General features: G+C 36.2%; 1 protein-coding gene across 7 annotated transcripts in view; it reads right to left on the reverse strand.

The window, feature by feature from the left end:
• COL19A1 (collagen type XIX alpha 1 chain) overlaps positions 1–17,323 on the reverse strand; it is a 189,253-nt gene that overhangs the window by 11,903 nt on the left and 160,027 nt on the right. For all 7 annotated transcript variants that reach the window (XM_031552582.2, XM_085217827.1, XM_019613188.2 and 4 more), the window contains 13 exons: positions 15,886–15,930; positions 13,688–13,738; positions 13,555–13,599; positions 12,748–12,774; positions 11,481–11,534; positions 7,965–8,009; positions 6,586–6,630; positions 6,417–6,479; positions 4,622–4,657; positions 4,423–4,467; positions 2,811–2,981; positions 1,981–2,047; positions 765–920 (listed from right to left, as the gene is read on the reverse strand). In XM_031552582.2, the coding sequence (XP_031408442.2) occupies positions 765–920; positions 1,981–2,047; positions 2,811–2,981; positions 4,423–4,467; positions 4,622–4,657; positions 6,417–6,479; positions 6,586–6,630; positions 7,965–8,009; positions 11,481–11,534; positions 12,748–12,774; positions 13,555–13,599; positions 13,688–13,738; positions 15,886–15,930 (850 nt within the window). The remainder of the gene's footprint in view (positions 1–764; positions 921–1,980; positions 2,048–2,810; positions 2,982–4,422; positions 4,468–4,621; positions 4,658–6,416; positions 6,480–6,585; positions 6,631–7,964; positions 8,010–11,480; positions 11,535–12,747; positions 12,775–13,554; positions 13,600–13,687; positions 13,739–15,885; positions 15,931–17,323) is intronic.

Below are 17,323 nucleotides of genomic sequence, written 5' to 3' on the forward strand. Positions count from 1 at the left end.
ATTATTAATCTGTAAATTATTTTTTTCTTTTATTCTTTTTTTCTCTTTCTTTTAATTGTGGATAAGCTGAGCCTACATTAGAACACAGTTATGATGATCTTGGATTCCTTGAAGATAAGTTTGCAACGAAGGACAGTTCAGTGGAATGAGAATCCTATACTGTCTTGTCTGACTGCATTGCATTCTACAAATTACCATATGGGGCAGAATGAAAACCTGATCACTCTGAAATTGATTTGTGAAAATAGATTACTTCACAATAAGAAGAATGTGTATTGTAATATTTCAGTTTTCACTGCTTGTTAAAGAACAGTAATTGCCTTCAATTTTTCCTCCCATGTGCTGTCTCAGGATCAGAGCTGAAAGCACTCAGAAATCAAATTTTGTTTCTTAAATTAAATGGTCTCTCAATATGGGACATAATGTAAATAGTTACAACAGAGTGCTGGCTTATTTTTTCTGAAGTGTTCAATTATTTTGGAGATTTCTACACTACTCCAGATATCTGCCAGTTTTAGACATCTGTCAGTGATTAACTTTATCATTTATTAGAATAAAATGCACTGATTAGGAGTTTTAAATCAGTAAAATCCACACATTTACTATGGGTTAATACTTAGATCTAGTCTGGAAAAAAATAAGTACGGTTTTAAAAGTTAATCATTAGAAAGCTAGGTAGGTAATCTTGGCTTATTTAATAATCATTAGCAAGTGTATAAAGATTTCAAGATATAATTTATGAGGCCATTATTTGGAATTCCTACCTTGAATCCCACGTTCCCCAGGTGGTCCTGGCAAACCATCCTTTCCTGGGGGCCCTGGTAAGCCGTCTTTTCCTGGGGGTCCTGGTTTCCCATGAGCTTGAGAGGCAAGCAATGCAGCAGGCAACTTCAACTGGGACATAAACTGAGCCATCCTTTCTTCAATAACAAAGGACACAAAAAAAAAATGGTAAGAAATCTGTTCACAAAATACATTATAATAAAAAATTCCCAAAGCTCCAGCCAAGTAAATTTCTGGAAGTAAGATGTTTAATTCTCCTAAATGTCAATAGTTCAGGGTATTAAATGCTCCAACAAGTACCAGTTCCAACTGACTTCATATTTGAGTCCTCACCCTTTGCGATAATCTCAATGAATTTGCACAAAATTTGTATTGTATTCTGTTGATGTAGTTCAGTAAGGACTTCTAACTACTGTTTGTGGAAGTATTTAAAACATGTGAAGACAGAATAATTAGCATTTAACATCCCTATGACAGGGTATCTTTATAACTCATATCAAACCCCAAGGTAGATCTCGAGTAATGTGAACAGTTCTTGGGATGTGCTTAAACCCTAGAAGAAGTTGTAAAAACAAATAAACAAAACAACAACAGAAAAAGAAAACAACTCAGCAAACATTACTACTGCAGAGATTTCAGCATGAACAGTGTGAAAGCATTTTAGTGCTCCTTGGATGTAGACCTCCATAATTAACCTGGAAACCTAACTAAGCATTCCACACCTGATCTGGCATTTACTCTGGTGGAATTTTAAGATTTAAGATAAGAATTTCAGTGAAAAAAAGAGTGTGAGTATCAAACAAAGAAAAACAAAGTAAGATGACAGAAAACAGAAAAAATGAAACAAAGCCAAAACCAGAAGATATCTGGCAACAGCTGGTGAGATGTACAAAATGGAATATGTACCAATGTGTAGTTGGAGTGACACATGCTTATCTTTGATAGCAAACTATCTTTTAATGCAAATCTTTTACATAAGGAAGCACTGCGTAACATATTTCAACTTATAACTGTTTGAACATAACTGTACTAAGTAGACAAACAGCAGCCAAGCATACCTATAGCAACTCAGCAAGTACTATGTACCATGTAAATTAGATGATGTAAAGAAATGTATAAAAAAGTTATTGGAAAGTAAAAACATTTAGAACAGAATTTAAGATTTGCATCTAGCTACACAAGACTTCTTTGTCTTACCTTCAAAAACCTTAAGAACCTCTTGTTTGATATATTTTTTTAGTTCTTCAAGTGAGACAGTATCAGTCTGATGAGGAAACAAAAAGGTGATATATATTGGAAGATACATGCAGAGAACACTATATGATGCTACAAAAATAATAATTAAAAAAAAAAAAGCTGAAATCAGCTCCGAGCTGATTTTTATTAATTATTAAATTAAATATTAGGCTAAAATTAAGCATGCTAACATTTATTTTACTCACTTAGGTACAAAGTTGACTTTACTGCAAATAAATTACAATATTATAAAGGCAGTCACCTATCTGGATGACCAGCATGTACATGTTATGAAAATAATTTGCATAGGACCGTAAGGAAGCCCAGTGACGTTTCTTTACCTCAGCAGCCTTTTGTATAACATTTCCCAACTTCTCACCCCCACTGGGACAACTTTCGTGCAAAGACAATGAAATAAAACTGTATCACAGGACCAGTAATTTAGTTAGAAAAGATTTCTAGACCTTTATTCCATCTGATTCAGGGCCTCTTAATAACTGAAATGAATTCACCACATCTGTGCATACATATGCTTACATGGAGACAAACCAAAGTATATACAGCTGACAGGAAGTACTTCACTGTCTTTTCAAATGCCTGTTTCTCTGACACCCAGAATCACATTTTGTGACTATTTTTCTTCGGCATTTGCAAATATTAGTCATCTCAGTGATATCTTATTTTTTTATGGCAATGTAGCATTGCTTGATTGAATTCCCACTGCTCAACACATGCTACCTTCATCTCTTCCGACTTCACAAGCAACTAACAACAACTTTTTATTTTCTTACCAGGAAACCTGGGGGGCCTGGTGAACCTGGAGGACCTTGATGACCTGGTGATCCTGGATGGCCTCTGTCTCCTGGTGGCCCAATAGGCCCCATGGCCCCCTTTTCTCCCGATGGGCCAGGCTTCCCTCTTTCACCTTGTGGACCTTTGTCTCCTGGAATACCCTGATCTCCCTGAGTAAAATAAAATCATAAAGAAAACCACTGCAAACACTGGAACTAACTGGGAAGAACTGCCAAGAATCCTAAAGAGTAACATTTTTCTTGTTTAGAAATTGATTTTTATTAGACAACTAATGATTTACAGGCTGATCCTTGTCTCTGAAAACACAGCAAGTGATGTTTTGTTTTCTTGGACTTTTAATGTTGAAGCCAATGACAAAATGTAGCTAGATCCTGCAACCCAGATTTCTAGTAGAGAATTTTGGTGGGGAACATTTATAGACTTCATACATCTAGAGATGTCAAATATGGTACAGGCAGAATTTGGGTGCTCAAATTCTCCCAGGCATAGGGTATTAGTTGTTTTTTTTTTTTTTTCCTTCAAATTTCCCTAGGTGCATAATATTTTATTTTTGCCTGTATTCAAACCTGTTAATCAAAGAAACAATAGATATACACATGCACTTCAAATGAGTAACTTCTCTGCAAATAAAATACACTAAATGTTGATGCTCTGGCTAGCTTCTATCATGGGCTGAGATGTAATTTAAATTTGTTTTATTTGCAATGAATTAAATCTTTTAGAAGGGCTTAATATATTAGCTGTTAGTTCACTGAGCTATATCTGTGGAGCAGAGTGCAGCAAGTCATACATTCAGATAGTTAACAAACAGCTGACATCTCTTATGGGTCACCGGTTGTCCTTGCATCACTTAAGCTATGTCAAGTTCCACCATAAGGAGCAAACAACAGTAGGAAAGGCCTGCATTATTACAAGATAAATCTAGAATCCACATTTATGAGGAGTAAATAAATGGCATGAATTGGATTTTTAATCTACAGCAAGTACTGGTAAACTTTATTTAAATCTGAAACATCACTAACTGATAAAATGATAAAAGTGTAGTTACAGTCACAAGTTGTATTTACATGACATGCTAAGATTGAAAAAAAAAAAAAGAGATGGAGAGAAAGGTAAGGATGAAAGCAGGAAGTTATCTACCATTTTTATCACCCATCTGTCCTCCAAATCTGTACTATTTCCAGTGAATCAGAGCTTATTAACAGCTATAACTAAACTGTGCTACAAAGACCACTGTCACTTGAGTTGCTTTATTGCATTTGCATTTGTGACATGCAAAGATACCAGGGATGAAATGAGGAAAGCTTTATAACTTTCAAAGTTTGACTACATCACACACAAGGGGATTATCTACTTTCTAACTTTCATCAACAATTTACACTGCCCAGGTCATCTGCATTAGAAGGTCTGTAAAGGTGTTTTTCTCTAAATGCAGAAAGCAATTCAGTTTCTCACTGTGGTTCATGGGATGCTTTTGTCACCTATAGTTCACAGAAAATTAATATGTTGGTTGTGACTATAAAACATGTGCTAATGAGGTGTTTGGATACTCAGACAAAAGGAAAGAAGTTATTAAAGCAAGGGACTTACACGTTCTCCTTTGGGCCCTCGGTCTCCTGGCCTCCCCACAGCACCCTGAAAAATTGTTTTTGAAAGAGTTTAAATATATTGCTTAAAGGCTTTGTTGTGTGTTCATCTATCAGCTGAACTGAAAACAACTACTAGGATTAACAGCTGCATTATTTGTGAACAATTAAATATACTAAAATGCAAAAGCACGGTTTCCTACCGGAGGACCTGGCAGTCCGTCTTTTCCATTGATTCCCTATTAAAAAAAAATATCATATTTTAATAATTATTTATATGTATTTTGAAAACAAGGTGTAAAGCTCACTGGTTAGAGATGGTATCAGTACACATTCTAAAGCTGCAGTCAGAAGTTTGCATGGTTACAGTGTTGAAACACTCACAAACAGTCTTCAGGAATGCGTTGCAAAAAAGCTTGGGGCCATGCTGAACGGCAAGCAGATTACATTTGAACTGAGAGAGCAGTGCAAAAAATATCTTCAGTGACAAGACAAGTATCAATTACAATGAACATGCAACTTTAAATGACCAGCTACAGCAAAATTCTGCAAACATGTGGAATATGGAGCTGTACAGATACTCTACAAGTCCTAGTTCATTATACAATGACAAGAGATTCATTTTATGGTAGACATTAGCCCTAAATGCCCTATTAGCCCCTGCTGTTACAGAGTTTGGACCTCAGTAATAAGTGTCCAGATCTATTCATTGGCCATTAGGACTTGTGACATGCCACAGCTTCCACCTGCTGGTCGAAACGTTTTTTCCTGCCCAAAAGAGGGCAGTCTTATTCAAAATGCACACTGAAAGTAGCCTCAGGCTCACGTTTTCCCCCAGCCTGGAACATGACATTGTCTCAGAATGTGCTGGGTGGCATGGGCCAGATAATATCACAGAGTAATTTAACAATTGCTCAACACCAGGTAAGTGCAGGATAAATGCTCTGTCACTATTTATTTTGATGGGATATACAAGGCCAGAACCTGAATACACAGAAAACTTAGAGCTGTGTTGCATGAGTGAAAAAGAAGACCTGGATAGGCAAAGAAACCAGCAATATTTCCTTCCCTTTCATACTGCAAAACATGGTTTTGAATGATTAAGGTCATTGTGGACCTGCATCTCTTGCCGGTGTGTCCATGACCCCATCTTGTTCCTGCCCTCAGCTCAGTCACTTTCTCTTGCAGAGCAGCTCACTGTTGTAGCATTCTGACAGAGCTCATGAAAGCAGGCACTTTAAAATTTTATTAGTGATACAGATTTTCAAGATGTTCCTTAAATTGGGCCACTTTGCTGCAGAAATTACAAAAATTGTCTCTTTCAAGACAGAAGAATAGAGTGGAGATGTGGTTATAATCCAAAATGGTGCACTTCTCATTGCTTGTCACTGCAACACCGTGCTCCGGGGAAGATAGTTCTGAGCTATCCTAGCTGAATTACTTCTGGAATATGAAGTAGTCTGTTTTAAACTAGCTCAGACAGTGCTACAATACACTGCTGACTACAGTGCATTTTAAATAAGGAGGTCAGATCAAACATATTCTCAGAGAATAGTACGTGCTTCAGACATGATGTTGCATTACCAGTAAAAGAACAATAATGTGTATACAGAGTCATGAAGCCAACAGTTCTCTGCATAATTGAAACCATGAATGCATTTTGTTGCCCTGTACTCAACAGAGTGTGCTGAGCTCTTGGGTTAATATTCTCATTTTGAAAAACTGCTAAAGGAACATTCAAGTCAACAGGATCCAAGTGACATTCAAAATGATCTCAGTTACCTCCAAAGGATCTCAGTAACATTGGCTACTAAAACATAAATACATCACACTCTATATGAAAAGAATTCTTGACTAGATGGTTATATTGAGCACTGTAACTCTAGAATGTTCTTCAGAAGTTATCAAGCCCAATACAAAACAGGACATACTCTCATTTGAAACTTGTCATAAACTAAGATGCATGTTTTCTTAATGAATGTAGATAAAATTGCTTACTGGTTTTCCTTGTGGTCCTTCTGGCCCAGGGAAGCCTGTGTCTCCTATGGGTCCTCTTTCACCCTAAGTAAAAAGAAAACACAAATGAATCTGCATGTAAAATCTTGCATCCAATATTCAATATATTTTTGTATTAGCATGGTAGTCTAGAACTCAAATCTGTACTCACAGGTTCTCCTGGCAACCCTGGGGACCCTGGAGATCCTGGCTTTCCCTGCAAGAAGAGAATATTAGAAATTCAAGTTGCTATGAAGTAAAACATCAATTTATCTTAGGTCAAAACTAAGACAGGATATACATTTGAGTGAAATGCTCACGTTACAGCTCAATCAATGATTTAAAAGAGAAAAAATAAATCTTAAAAAAACGGAACTTCTTAGCATAAAATGGTAAAGCAATTTCTTTTCAATGGATCTTACTAGAGTTAAATGTAAGCAATAGAACGCAACTTCATCAGTGATGAAAGAAAGTCAATAACTATTTCACATTCAACTAGAATAGAAAGCAACAACAGTAAGACCTGAAACATACCCAGTGGGAAATACACAGGGAATGAACAATTATGATGAGCCTAACTAGCTAATGCATTATTGATTCACAGTGTATGTATAATACATTACAGAGCAACAAACTTTGAAACTCTTACATGGGCTATAAAACTCAGAGAAGTACTTATCTTCTTCCTTTAAATGTGACTTTTTACCTTGTTTTAGGAGAACTTAACTACATTAAGCTACTTAAGCTAATGTTCTCTCTTAGAAATCACAGTAAATACACTAAATTAGGTGCTAACGGAAATGGGAGTGCATAGATACAGACTTCTCTTTATTTCATGAAACACATTTATAATTTAAACACAGCTCTTGAATGGATTGGTAGCTGTCCAAATTTAATAATGAATGTATTTGAATATAAATAGCTTCATACTGCCTCCTGAAATACAAATATATATACATTGATTAAACTGTGAATGCAATCTAAAGCAAATTTATCTTTATTTCCTTTAGGAACACAAATGAACAATTATAATTTCAATTTATCATTAGTTACACTTACTTTCACCTACAACAAAGCTTCAGGATGACTTTCAGAAACTTCTTGAATACAACATGTAAATAACTATCAAAGTATGTCCCTTAAAGCAAATGTTTGATTGATCTGAAATGCAGATTGTTGTGGATTGCATTAACTAATGTTCATATTTTTTCTTTGTGATAGAAAGATGCCTGGAAATTTATGTATGCCCAGGAACACAGAAAATGACTTTATAATTTATCTCTATAAAGCTGAGGCAATGAGAAGAATCTTTCTTAAATGAGAATATGCAACTTCAAATTCAAGCTTTATCACGTATTCACTCCATTTCCGAGCCCTCAGAAGTCTTAAAATTCTAATTCTTTTAGGAAAAATATGCCATTTTCATATCTGCCCATATGTCACTTGTTAAGAGCTCCCAGAAACAATGAGTAAGATTACAGCTAAGCACCTTGCTTGACTTTTTTTCAGGTTCTTATAACAAAATGAGATTTCTTTAATGAATATACATACTGGTATCCCTGCTACTCCTGGTGTGCCAGCTGGTCCACGGTCACCCTGAAGAAAAGATAAATCATTGTTTAAATGGTAACACTGAAAACAGGAGTTCATTCATGGATCCTGATTAAAACCTTAGGAAGAATTATGCAGTGAACTGAAATTGAGGACAAGAGCTAGGCTCTGCTAAACGCTAGCATTTAGCTCTGACACTCATTTTACAGACTTGAGCAAGTAACAGAAATCCTTTGTTTAGCTTCTTTTGTCATAACGTACACCTTATCCTTTACATTCTGTTTGAGCCCTTCCTTGAAAAGGGATGATTTATCTGAGGCTTTTTAAGTAATAATCATTTGTGGTCTTGACAAGGAGCAAAATTAACACATTGCAATTCACTATCCTATCAAGACCCTCCTATTTAAGATTCACCTTTTAAAGAAACTTTTGCCTTCCTGCTATGCTCTCAGCCTTTTCATGCAACTCAGTATCCTTGATTTGCTTGTGCTGTGGTCTTTTAAGCACAAAGTTTCCTTTATCACAGAGATACCTTCATCAATAATTTAAGCTAAGATAATGGATTTTGTGCTGGAGTTGATGAGGTGTGAGTGCAAATTCATCTTTATCTCCTGTGAAGACTATAAGTCAAAGCAGATGGACGGAGCTGACCAGAGGTGAAACTCTACAGCAAGATTTACCCTATCCCATTGCTGACATGCACCAATCTGTAAAAATGCACTTTGCTAGCATTACGTTGTTTAAAAATGTAAGAAGATCAGACCCCAGGTTTCTATAATCATGTCAGGAAAGCCCTGACACAGCTGAAGCCATACAAACAGGAGAATATTTTCTGAGCTGAGTTTACATTGCCCAGATATTTTTTGTTTTGCAAAAGCTCTGCCAGCATAGCTATAGTCACATTGTTTTGAGTAGAAAAGCTTGAGGAGATGTTTTGTGTCATTCTCATCATTTTGTTCAGGTGATAAAGCAATAATGCTTGTAATTGGAAACACTTAACTACATTATAAATAGCATAGAGAGAAGACAAGTTAATGTCTATAAACAGTTTTGAGAGCCTCACATCAGAGCTACAGTATAGGGAAAGATATCAATTCTAGGTAACAATAACTTCTCAGAGTTTTCTAAACTCTGACTAAACTCTGCAGCACTAGACTAAGAAATGCAGTGCAGGACTGTTCAAGACAGATGAATACAAATTCTGTTTTGTTTTTACATTTAGGGTTTTCAGACCTCATGACAACAGCAAGGAACATATTTCAAACCTTGCCGCCTATTACATTTGTGACAGAACAACTGCAGTACTAAAAACTTGACACTGCCTACATAACACCTAACTCTGAACCAAATAAATTGAACCTGGCTGAGGAGCTAGAGGCTGGCAGCCAGTTTCCCTGCACTGGCAACTGGGAGTAAGCTCTACAAATTAGGAGTGCTCTCCGATTTGCTTACCAGCCCAAAGGGATTAGTTAATGAAAAGTGCATGGCCTTGCAGGGTACATTCACTCTGACACACTGCCCATGTAATAAAGCAGATCAGAGCAGTATCACCAAATGAAACCAAACCAAAACAGATGAGACCTTGGGTCCAGAGGGAAAAGCTTGCTCACAGTTCAACCTCTCTTGCTCAGGAGACAAAGAGAAGTCACATAAAACAAGTTTCCCTCTCAGTGAAAAATTTATGAGCACCTTTAGAGCAGTCAAATACTTGTGGTACTTAGCAGGGCTCATTGGCTTCAGCAGTGCCTCCATGCTGCATGGTGATTCCGTAACCAGAATTTATATACACAGTGGGGTTCATTAGATGCTGGCAGTGTGTGAGAGTTAAGCCAGAAATCCTCAGCACTTCCCTTGATATTTTTTCCCCTTGCCCTGACTGCATTTAGCAATGTGATGCACAGCACAACTGCAAAATCACTGTGTCAGCATAGCTGAGGGAAAGCTAATTTTATCCTGAGGACACAAATGTTTTCAGCCAGCTCATGACATTATCACAGAACTACAGCCAGCACTGTCTATGCAATAAGGCGTTCTGCTGCACTGATGTATCTTGTAGCTCTAAATTAAAAGCCAGCATGCACTGTACTGTTGGGAATGGCAGGCAGACTCGGATTCTGTTAATTTATTTGCACCAGAAGTGTGGAATTCAGACTAAATTTAGTTAAAGAAAGGGTATTTTGGCTTTGGGAAATGGCCAAGCATTCACTTAGCTTGTTTATACAATCTGTTCTGTTACATTTTCCCTTTATTTAATTCTTGTCCCCATTTTGTCTCTGTTAGGTTTGTAATACCTTCCTGTGTTTGTTCATGCTAAAATTAGGTTGTCCTTAATTGCTTGTAAATTGTAGTCTTCCAGAGCAAGAATTATCTAATTTAAACACCTAGTGTAGTCACCTACCTTGGTTTGTTATCCTATAATCTCTGCAGAAGTAGTAGAAACACACAGTAATAGTATGGATAAACTTTTGATTATATGGCTTTTTGATGAAAAATGTCACAGTAAACTATATTTATATTAAGTATTTTTTTATATTATTAAAGTATTAAGTATTAAAGTATTAAGTATTATATTCATATTAAGAATAGCTTACAATTCCCAAAAATGGAGTGTTTGAATTGCCAAAAGATTACTATTTCTTCTTATACTTAAAAGATACGGGTAAAATCAAAACAAAGTGTCTTCGCTGACAGAAAACATGTTTTCAGGGCCTTTTTATTTCTCTAGTGGGCTTTTTATGCTTTACAAAAAGCTTAATTTTTTTAGCATTTCATAATAACCTTTACTCTAAGTTTGTATCAGCCTACATAACTGATAAGTGAAATGCTGAGACATTGCCAGCTCAAGGAAAAAGTAATTTCCTAGGACCAGAATGCACACTTGAACAAGAAGGCTCTTGAGATTGTGACACAGTTCAGGATGAGCTATGATGGCTTCATACAGGCAGTGCAATAAGAAAAGTAAAATAGAAACAAAGGGTCTTTTTAGAATAATGAGCAATAGAATTGAGAAATCAGTTTTGCCTTTGCCTTCATAGGGCCTTCATATCAAACACTGTAGGGAATAGGGAATCAGTGTCTTCTATTTCTAGCATTTCCTCTATCTTTATACTCAGCTGAAATAGTCTTTTTTTTTTTTTTTTTAATGGAAGTTTTTCACATACTTGGTCTAGACTAACTCAGGTACAAATTTCGATTCAGACCTGTAGCTATGCCCAAAGTGTTAAAACAAGCAGACAGACTCTAAGCATAAGATGATGCTCAGGGAAGAACAAGAATTAGAGACATACTACAAGGCTTTCTACACATTTCCATTTGTGGAAAATGGAATTTTATATCAGGTGAGTAAATGATTTAGATGTATATTTAAGGAAAAAAAAAAAGGAATGTGGATAAATATACAAATCTTTTTCACACAGAAACATTAATTTTCATAAAAAATTCAAATAAGGTTTCAGAAATCAGTTAGCTGCAGACAGACCCATTAAAAAGCCAGAACTTCTCCTTTAATAGTCTTACCTTTTCTCCTGGGAGTCCTTCTAGACCTGGTAATCCCATTGGTCCTGGATCGCCCTGATTTTTTTTAAATTAAAATGGATTGCATAGATTAGAAACTCTAAACTGTTCAAGAGAAATGTGGAAGAGTAAGCAAAAGCAGAATATTTAACTTGAGATTACCAAAGTAGCTAACAGTTGTTAGGTGAACAGATTTTACTATACTGTTTTAATTTTGACTAAGAATTAATCTGGAAGACTCCCCTCCTGTGTTTTTTCAAGCCTACGTCAGCTCTAAGTCACCACTTTCAAGCTCTAAGTCACCACCTTCCAGGAACAGCAGAGGCACGTGTTGTGAGCATATTCTATCCACCACAGAACTAATATCCAAGCAATTCTGTTCAACCTCCAATTTACTGTATCAGAACAGAGCTCTATTCCTTGCACAAACCTTTCTCTGCAACAAGGGGCACACAGGCGAAGTCTCTGTGCAAGTCTTCAGGCTTTGAATGAAAACCAGAAAACTTCTGCACTGGAGAAATCAGTTTAACTGGGAAGGTTCTATTACTCTTTTTTCCTTTTTTTTTTAAGACAGTTTATCACAGAAATCTGAACTACTGTTAATATTTTCAGTATTTCAGCTATCTCAGTTAAATCAAAAAAACACAGCAAATTCCTTCTGCAGATGTTGTGAATTCTTTGACAGATTTCACTTTCCAAAGCCTGTACAGGAGAAAGTACTTCTTGAGTAGAAAGTGGTTGCTGGTATAGAAAGACATATTCAGCTTGTAGGCATTAAGAGCAACTGTAAGCCCTCTGTAGGCTGGCTGAATGGAGATTGTGTGTCTTCACGGTAGATTAAGTCTTAGCTAAATCTTCAAAATGTTAACTGCCCCATCTATTTGGGCTTGTCTGAGTTAAACTGAGTTAGCTGTGGCTAACACTACAGCTATTTTTGTGAGTGAAGCCAGATACTCTTAGAGGTCAGCAATTAACTCTCTTTATGTATTTCACTCAGGAGTGACAACCTGAAGGCAGGACAACAGCTGGAGAGATAAAGAGTCAGCTTAGCGGCTGAATGAACTCCTGAAAGCCCTAAGGAAACACTTGAAGATGTCACTTGTTTCATTAGTAGCAGACATAGCTGTTTTCTCACTTTGTCTGGTGAAAGGGATGTAATATTTTAAAAAAAAATGATCTCTCCAATACTTCGCAGGGTTTCCCAATCTTCATCAATAAATCAAGGGGAATCGTACTTAGGCAATCTCTATTATGACCAAAAAGTACATACCACTGTGCCAGGATCTCCTTTTGGACCCTGCAAAGCAAACAAGAAACAGACATACATTTAGAGAACTACGCAGTGACATGGTATTTTTTTCTATATTAATACATTATAAATGTAAATTGGCAATGCAGTGCATTTACAATCAGTACTTAGTCCAGTCCTCTCAGCTGATTAATTCTGCCTTAAAACAGCTGAACTTGCTTATGACACTAGTAAGAAAGAGGATTTAAATAAGTACAGCACACCTTGGGCTTTAAAGAACCAAAACAAGCTGGGATATCTGCACAGGGCAGCTACTGCCTGGAAAGACACAATCTCTGTACTGCTGCCATATTCACATATCGTTCTACACTGTAGCTATAGGCAAGGAATCAGTCACAGAACTGCGAATTCATGAGTTTCTAATTTCCAACAAATAATTTAATCCATAGCAAGATCATCACTAACTGTAAGGAGTATATTGTGCAGTTTAGGACATTAAGTTACTTTCAGTCAAGCCCAATACCAAGTTATGCACTGTTTTTTGCAGATTTTACTTAATATTCAGCGTAGCTTTAGAGCGAAATATTTAAATCAAAATAAGCTACTCTCCCAGGCTAAAATGTTTGATCAACACATAAAACTACATTTATATATGTTACTATTTATTACATTTATTACATCATTTCCTAGATGAGTTATAATTTCTATCTCTTACATATAAAATCCAGTTCCATGGTACTCGTCAAAACTACATGCAGTTAAATGTCTGTTATCCTTCTGTTACTATTTTAATTAATATTAGAAATTAAGTTACTATCAAATACTTACTGGAGGTCCTGGTGGACCTGGATAACTTGCGACACTTGCACCTCCCTGTAACAGCAAATTTAAAAGTTGAGTTGGACCAAAATTAGGTGTTGATTGAAAAGTTATGTATATAAGAAAGAAATACCAGAAATACCTGGAGTTTATATAAGCTGCTCATTCCATTTCTTTCATTGTAAGGCACACCCTTTAAAACATAAATAGCAAGTAAGCACCACAACTACGAACCACAGAGGCAGAACCATTGCCCTGTTTTACGTCCCATGCATCAGCAAAACCATGGTTTCTAGACGAGTTTTTCCACATTTCCAGGCATTTCAGTAAGAACTTAGGATACACAAGTATGTAAGCTTGGTACTTCATTTTTGCTTTGTTACAAAACCAGATACTGTAAATTCCCAGTGTACATTCCATTTCAACATTCTTATATAATAACTGGTCAACAGATAGAAGCAATGACAGCACTGTTTTCATCTCCATTTGAAAATCTGTGTTAAACTAAAAAGTAGAAAGCACCTAATTTGTTTGCCTCAAGTGTTTTGAGAACATAAAAGCTTGAATGGTAAACCTAGGTTAATACTCTAGTTAAATGGATAAGACTGTAAAGAACTAAGAAGAAGAGTGATTCAGTAGCTGAACTACCAACTTACATTTGCCCCAATGATTTTTAGTGCACAAAAAGCTCAAACTACACAACTGTGTTCAACTTATTATTAAGTGGAATTCTTGTTTTAAAAAGATATCCAGATATTTCCTCAAATTCAAGCCAGTTAATATTTAAAGTGGACTTAGTAAACATGAGTGCTAGCCATTCTTCCTGTACGAACGTTTACAAATCATGTGTGTAAAAATGAAAACATGAAAACCAAAAGAAAAGAGCAGACATTTAAACTCAAAATAAAGTCCTAAAACATGTTTCCAGCATAAATTAACTTAGCCGATGCTCTAAAAACTTTACATATTTCAAGACTTTCAAGACTTCAAGATGAGAAAGTTCTCATACATAATTAATGATGCAAATTAATACAGTATGCTTTACTTTAGTTTTGCTCTCAAACTTCTTTTATGTACAAAACCTGGCAGATACAGAAAGCTTGTGCTGCAACAGAAAGTCACAGATCTAGCTGGTTATTCTTGCATTACTAGCTACAATTTTTATCCTGGTATCCTGCTATCCTTATACCAATTTTCTGAGAATGTCCTGAATTCTAAACCATCACTTGCTCTAGAGTATTTTCACGAGATACAGATTGAATTTAGAGAAGCAAAGACTGAAAAATGTACAGTCCTCTAAGCTAGAGTCAGCTCTCGGGTTAAATTTGGGGCAGAAGCGAATGATTTTTTTTTCTACAGCAGGCTAGAAGTAGGATGCAGTTGAGGCTGGAGTATGTAAGAATTATTAGAGTATAGCTAGATTCTAGAACCAAAGCATTCCGTGAATTATGGTAAGGAATGAGATTTCTAAGGCTGTATATAGAATAAAGGATTGTAGATCATCCAGTTATTAATTCTTCATAATTAATTTTGTGTTAGGTACTGTTCCAGTTAATCTCCAGTTTAAAGCCTTCCATGGACTTCCCCGGGTTACTTGATCTCAGGTATCCAAAGTGAATAAATTAACCTCAGTGCTCAAGGTTTTTAGAATAATTCATTTGACCAGATTTCTAAGATGGCACTGGTGACTTGGATTTAATGATGAATCACAAGAAAAAAAAAGAATACTGAACTATTCTGCAATAAGACTTTGCTGTCTTCCTGCACAACTAATATGTCTTAGAGAGACAGTCTACTTCTTGATATCATAGAATCATAATCACAGAATGGCCTGGGTTGAAAAGGACCACAATGATCACCAAGTTTCAACCCCCCTGCTGTGTGCAGGATGGCCAACCACCAGACCAGGCTGTCCAGAGCCACATCCAGCCTGCCCTTGAATGCCTCCAGGGATGGGGCATCCACAACCTCCTTGGGCAACCTGTTCTAGTGCATTGTCACCCTCTGTGTAAAAAACTTTCTCCTAATATCTAACCTAAACCTCCCCTGTCTCAGTTGAAAACCATTCCTTCTTGTCCTATCACTATCCACCCTTGTAAACAGCCATTCCCCCTCCTGTTTACATGCTCTCTTCAAGTTCTGGAAGGCCACAATGAGGTCTCCCTGGAGCCTTCTCTTCTCCAAGCTAAACAAGCCCTCAACCCTTCCCCATACGTGCTCCAGCCCTCTGATTATCCTAGTGGCCCTCCTCTGGACCCACTCCAAGAGCTCCACGTCCTTCCTTTATTTTACTTATATCATTCTTAACATATCACAAAAATGTAAGCCAAAATCTCTTACCGGAGGTCCAGGTGGTCCAGGCTTCCCTGGAGAGCCTTCACTACCCTAGCATAGTGAGAGATGTATAGCTCATTTAATATAACTGTTGTTCAGATCTATTCCATTCCCAAATTGTGATGGCCATTATGACAATAAACAAGAGATACAGTCAGTAGGACTAGTAATGTCAAGAATGAATCATCCTGCTTAAGCTTTAGGCAAATAATTAATAACCGTTACTTTATCCTAGTTCTTGTTTTGTTAGTTATTGATGCTTTACGCGTAGTTACTTCCTCATGGCAAAATAGTAGTGGCAATAGGGTAGTGAAATACTTCATATAAATTCATATAAATTTCTAAGCAATCAATAGATAGAAGCTGTAATTCATTTTATGCTTTGAATATTGTTTTGCTAAAGACAATCCTCAATTTGATCATTCACAGGTAAATAAAGAAGAACAAGTTTATTCAGAAACATGTTGGGTAAAGGAAAGATCTTTATTAAATGTTATAATGAATATCTTCTCGACTTTTACTTCAAAACACTTATCTGTAGCTGTAGTCTGTTTTGCTGAGATGCACTGAACTGCTTGTATCAGTTTCTTAGTTTTTGCCCCAGCAGAATAGTGGGTGCTCTGAGCAATACAGACGTTTTAATGTCAAAATTACCAAGCAAGATCTTTTCAAAATTTCATCACAAAGATTCAGTTAATAATTCTGTATAATTTGAAATAGGTCTATCCAAGTTTTTCACTCACTTCATTGGATTTTAATAACATACTTCGTTGAGACATTTAGGCTGCAAATTTAGAATTATTAAGGTGGAAAAAGTCAAGCTGAGCATACGACAGTAATGATTAACTCACCATAAGTATATACATTTTTAATTACAATCATATTCAAATAATTTCCAAATCATCTTGTGAATGAAATGTCAAGCTACAAATTGAAGGATTTATAGTGTTTCATTAAGAGAGAAAATACTCTATTTTAGAACTTTTCAAATGTGGTCCTCAGATAAAGGAAGGAGAATGTACTGGCTATGGCTATGGTTCAGTTCATCATTCTTAAATGATCTGACTTCTGGCCTTTTCACTCAGTGGCACACTAATTATGGAGAACTGACTTTCTGACTCTCAAATGCAATAATAAGAGGCTGCCTTCCCCTGATCTTTATGATGCATAATTAAAGAAACAGCTATGATTAGGTCTCAGCCAAAGATAGAGATGTACATGCTTCAAGAAGCTGGTCAAACACTGCATTTCTAGAGACTTTACTCAGTACTTTGAAATTGTAAACATGGAAAGAACAAAACCTTAGGGTTTTTTTTTGCAGTTTATTACTTAGAAAAGAAATACCTTCAGTAAATTATTTCTATCATGGCCAAGAAGGAGATAGTTCTCAACTCATATTTTTATGCTGAGGATATTTCATAGCTTTCCGAAGTACAAGTTCCTT

This window comes from Meleagris gallopavo, chromosome 2 (genome assembly GCF_905368555.1).
Source record: "Meleagris gallopavo chromosome 2, MGAL_WU_HG_1.1, whole genome shotgun sequence".
NCBI classification, from domain to species: domain Eukaryota; kingdom Metazoa; phylum Chordata; class Aves; order Galliformes; family Phasianidae; genus Meleagris; species Meleagris gallopavo.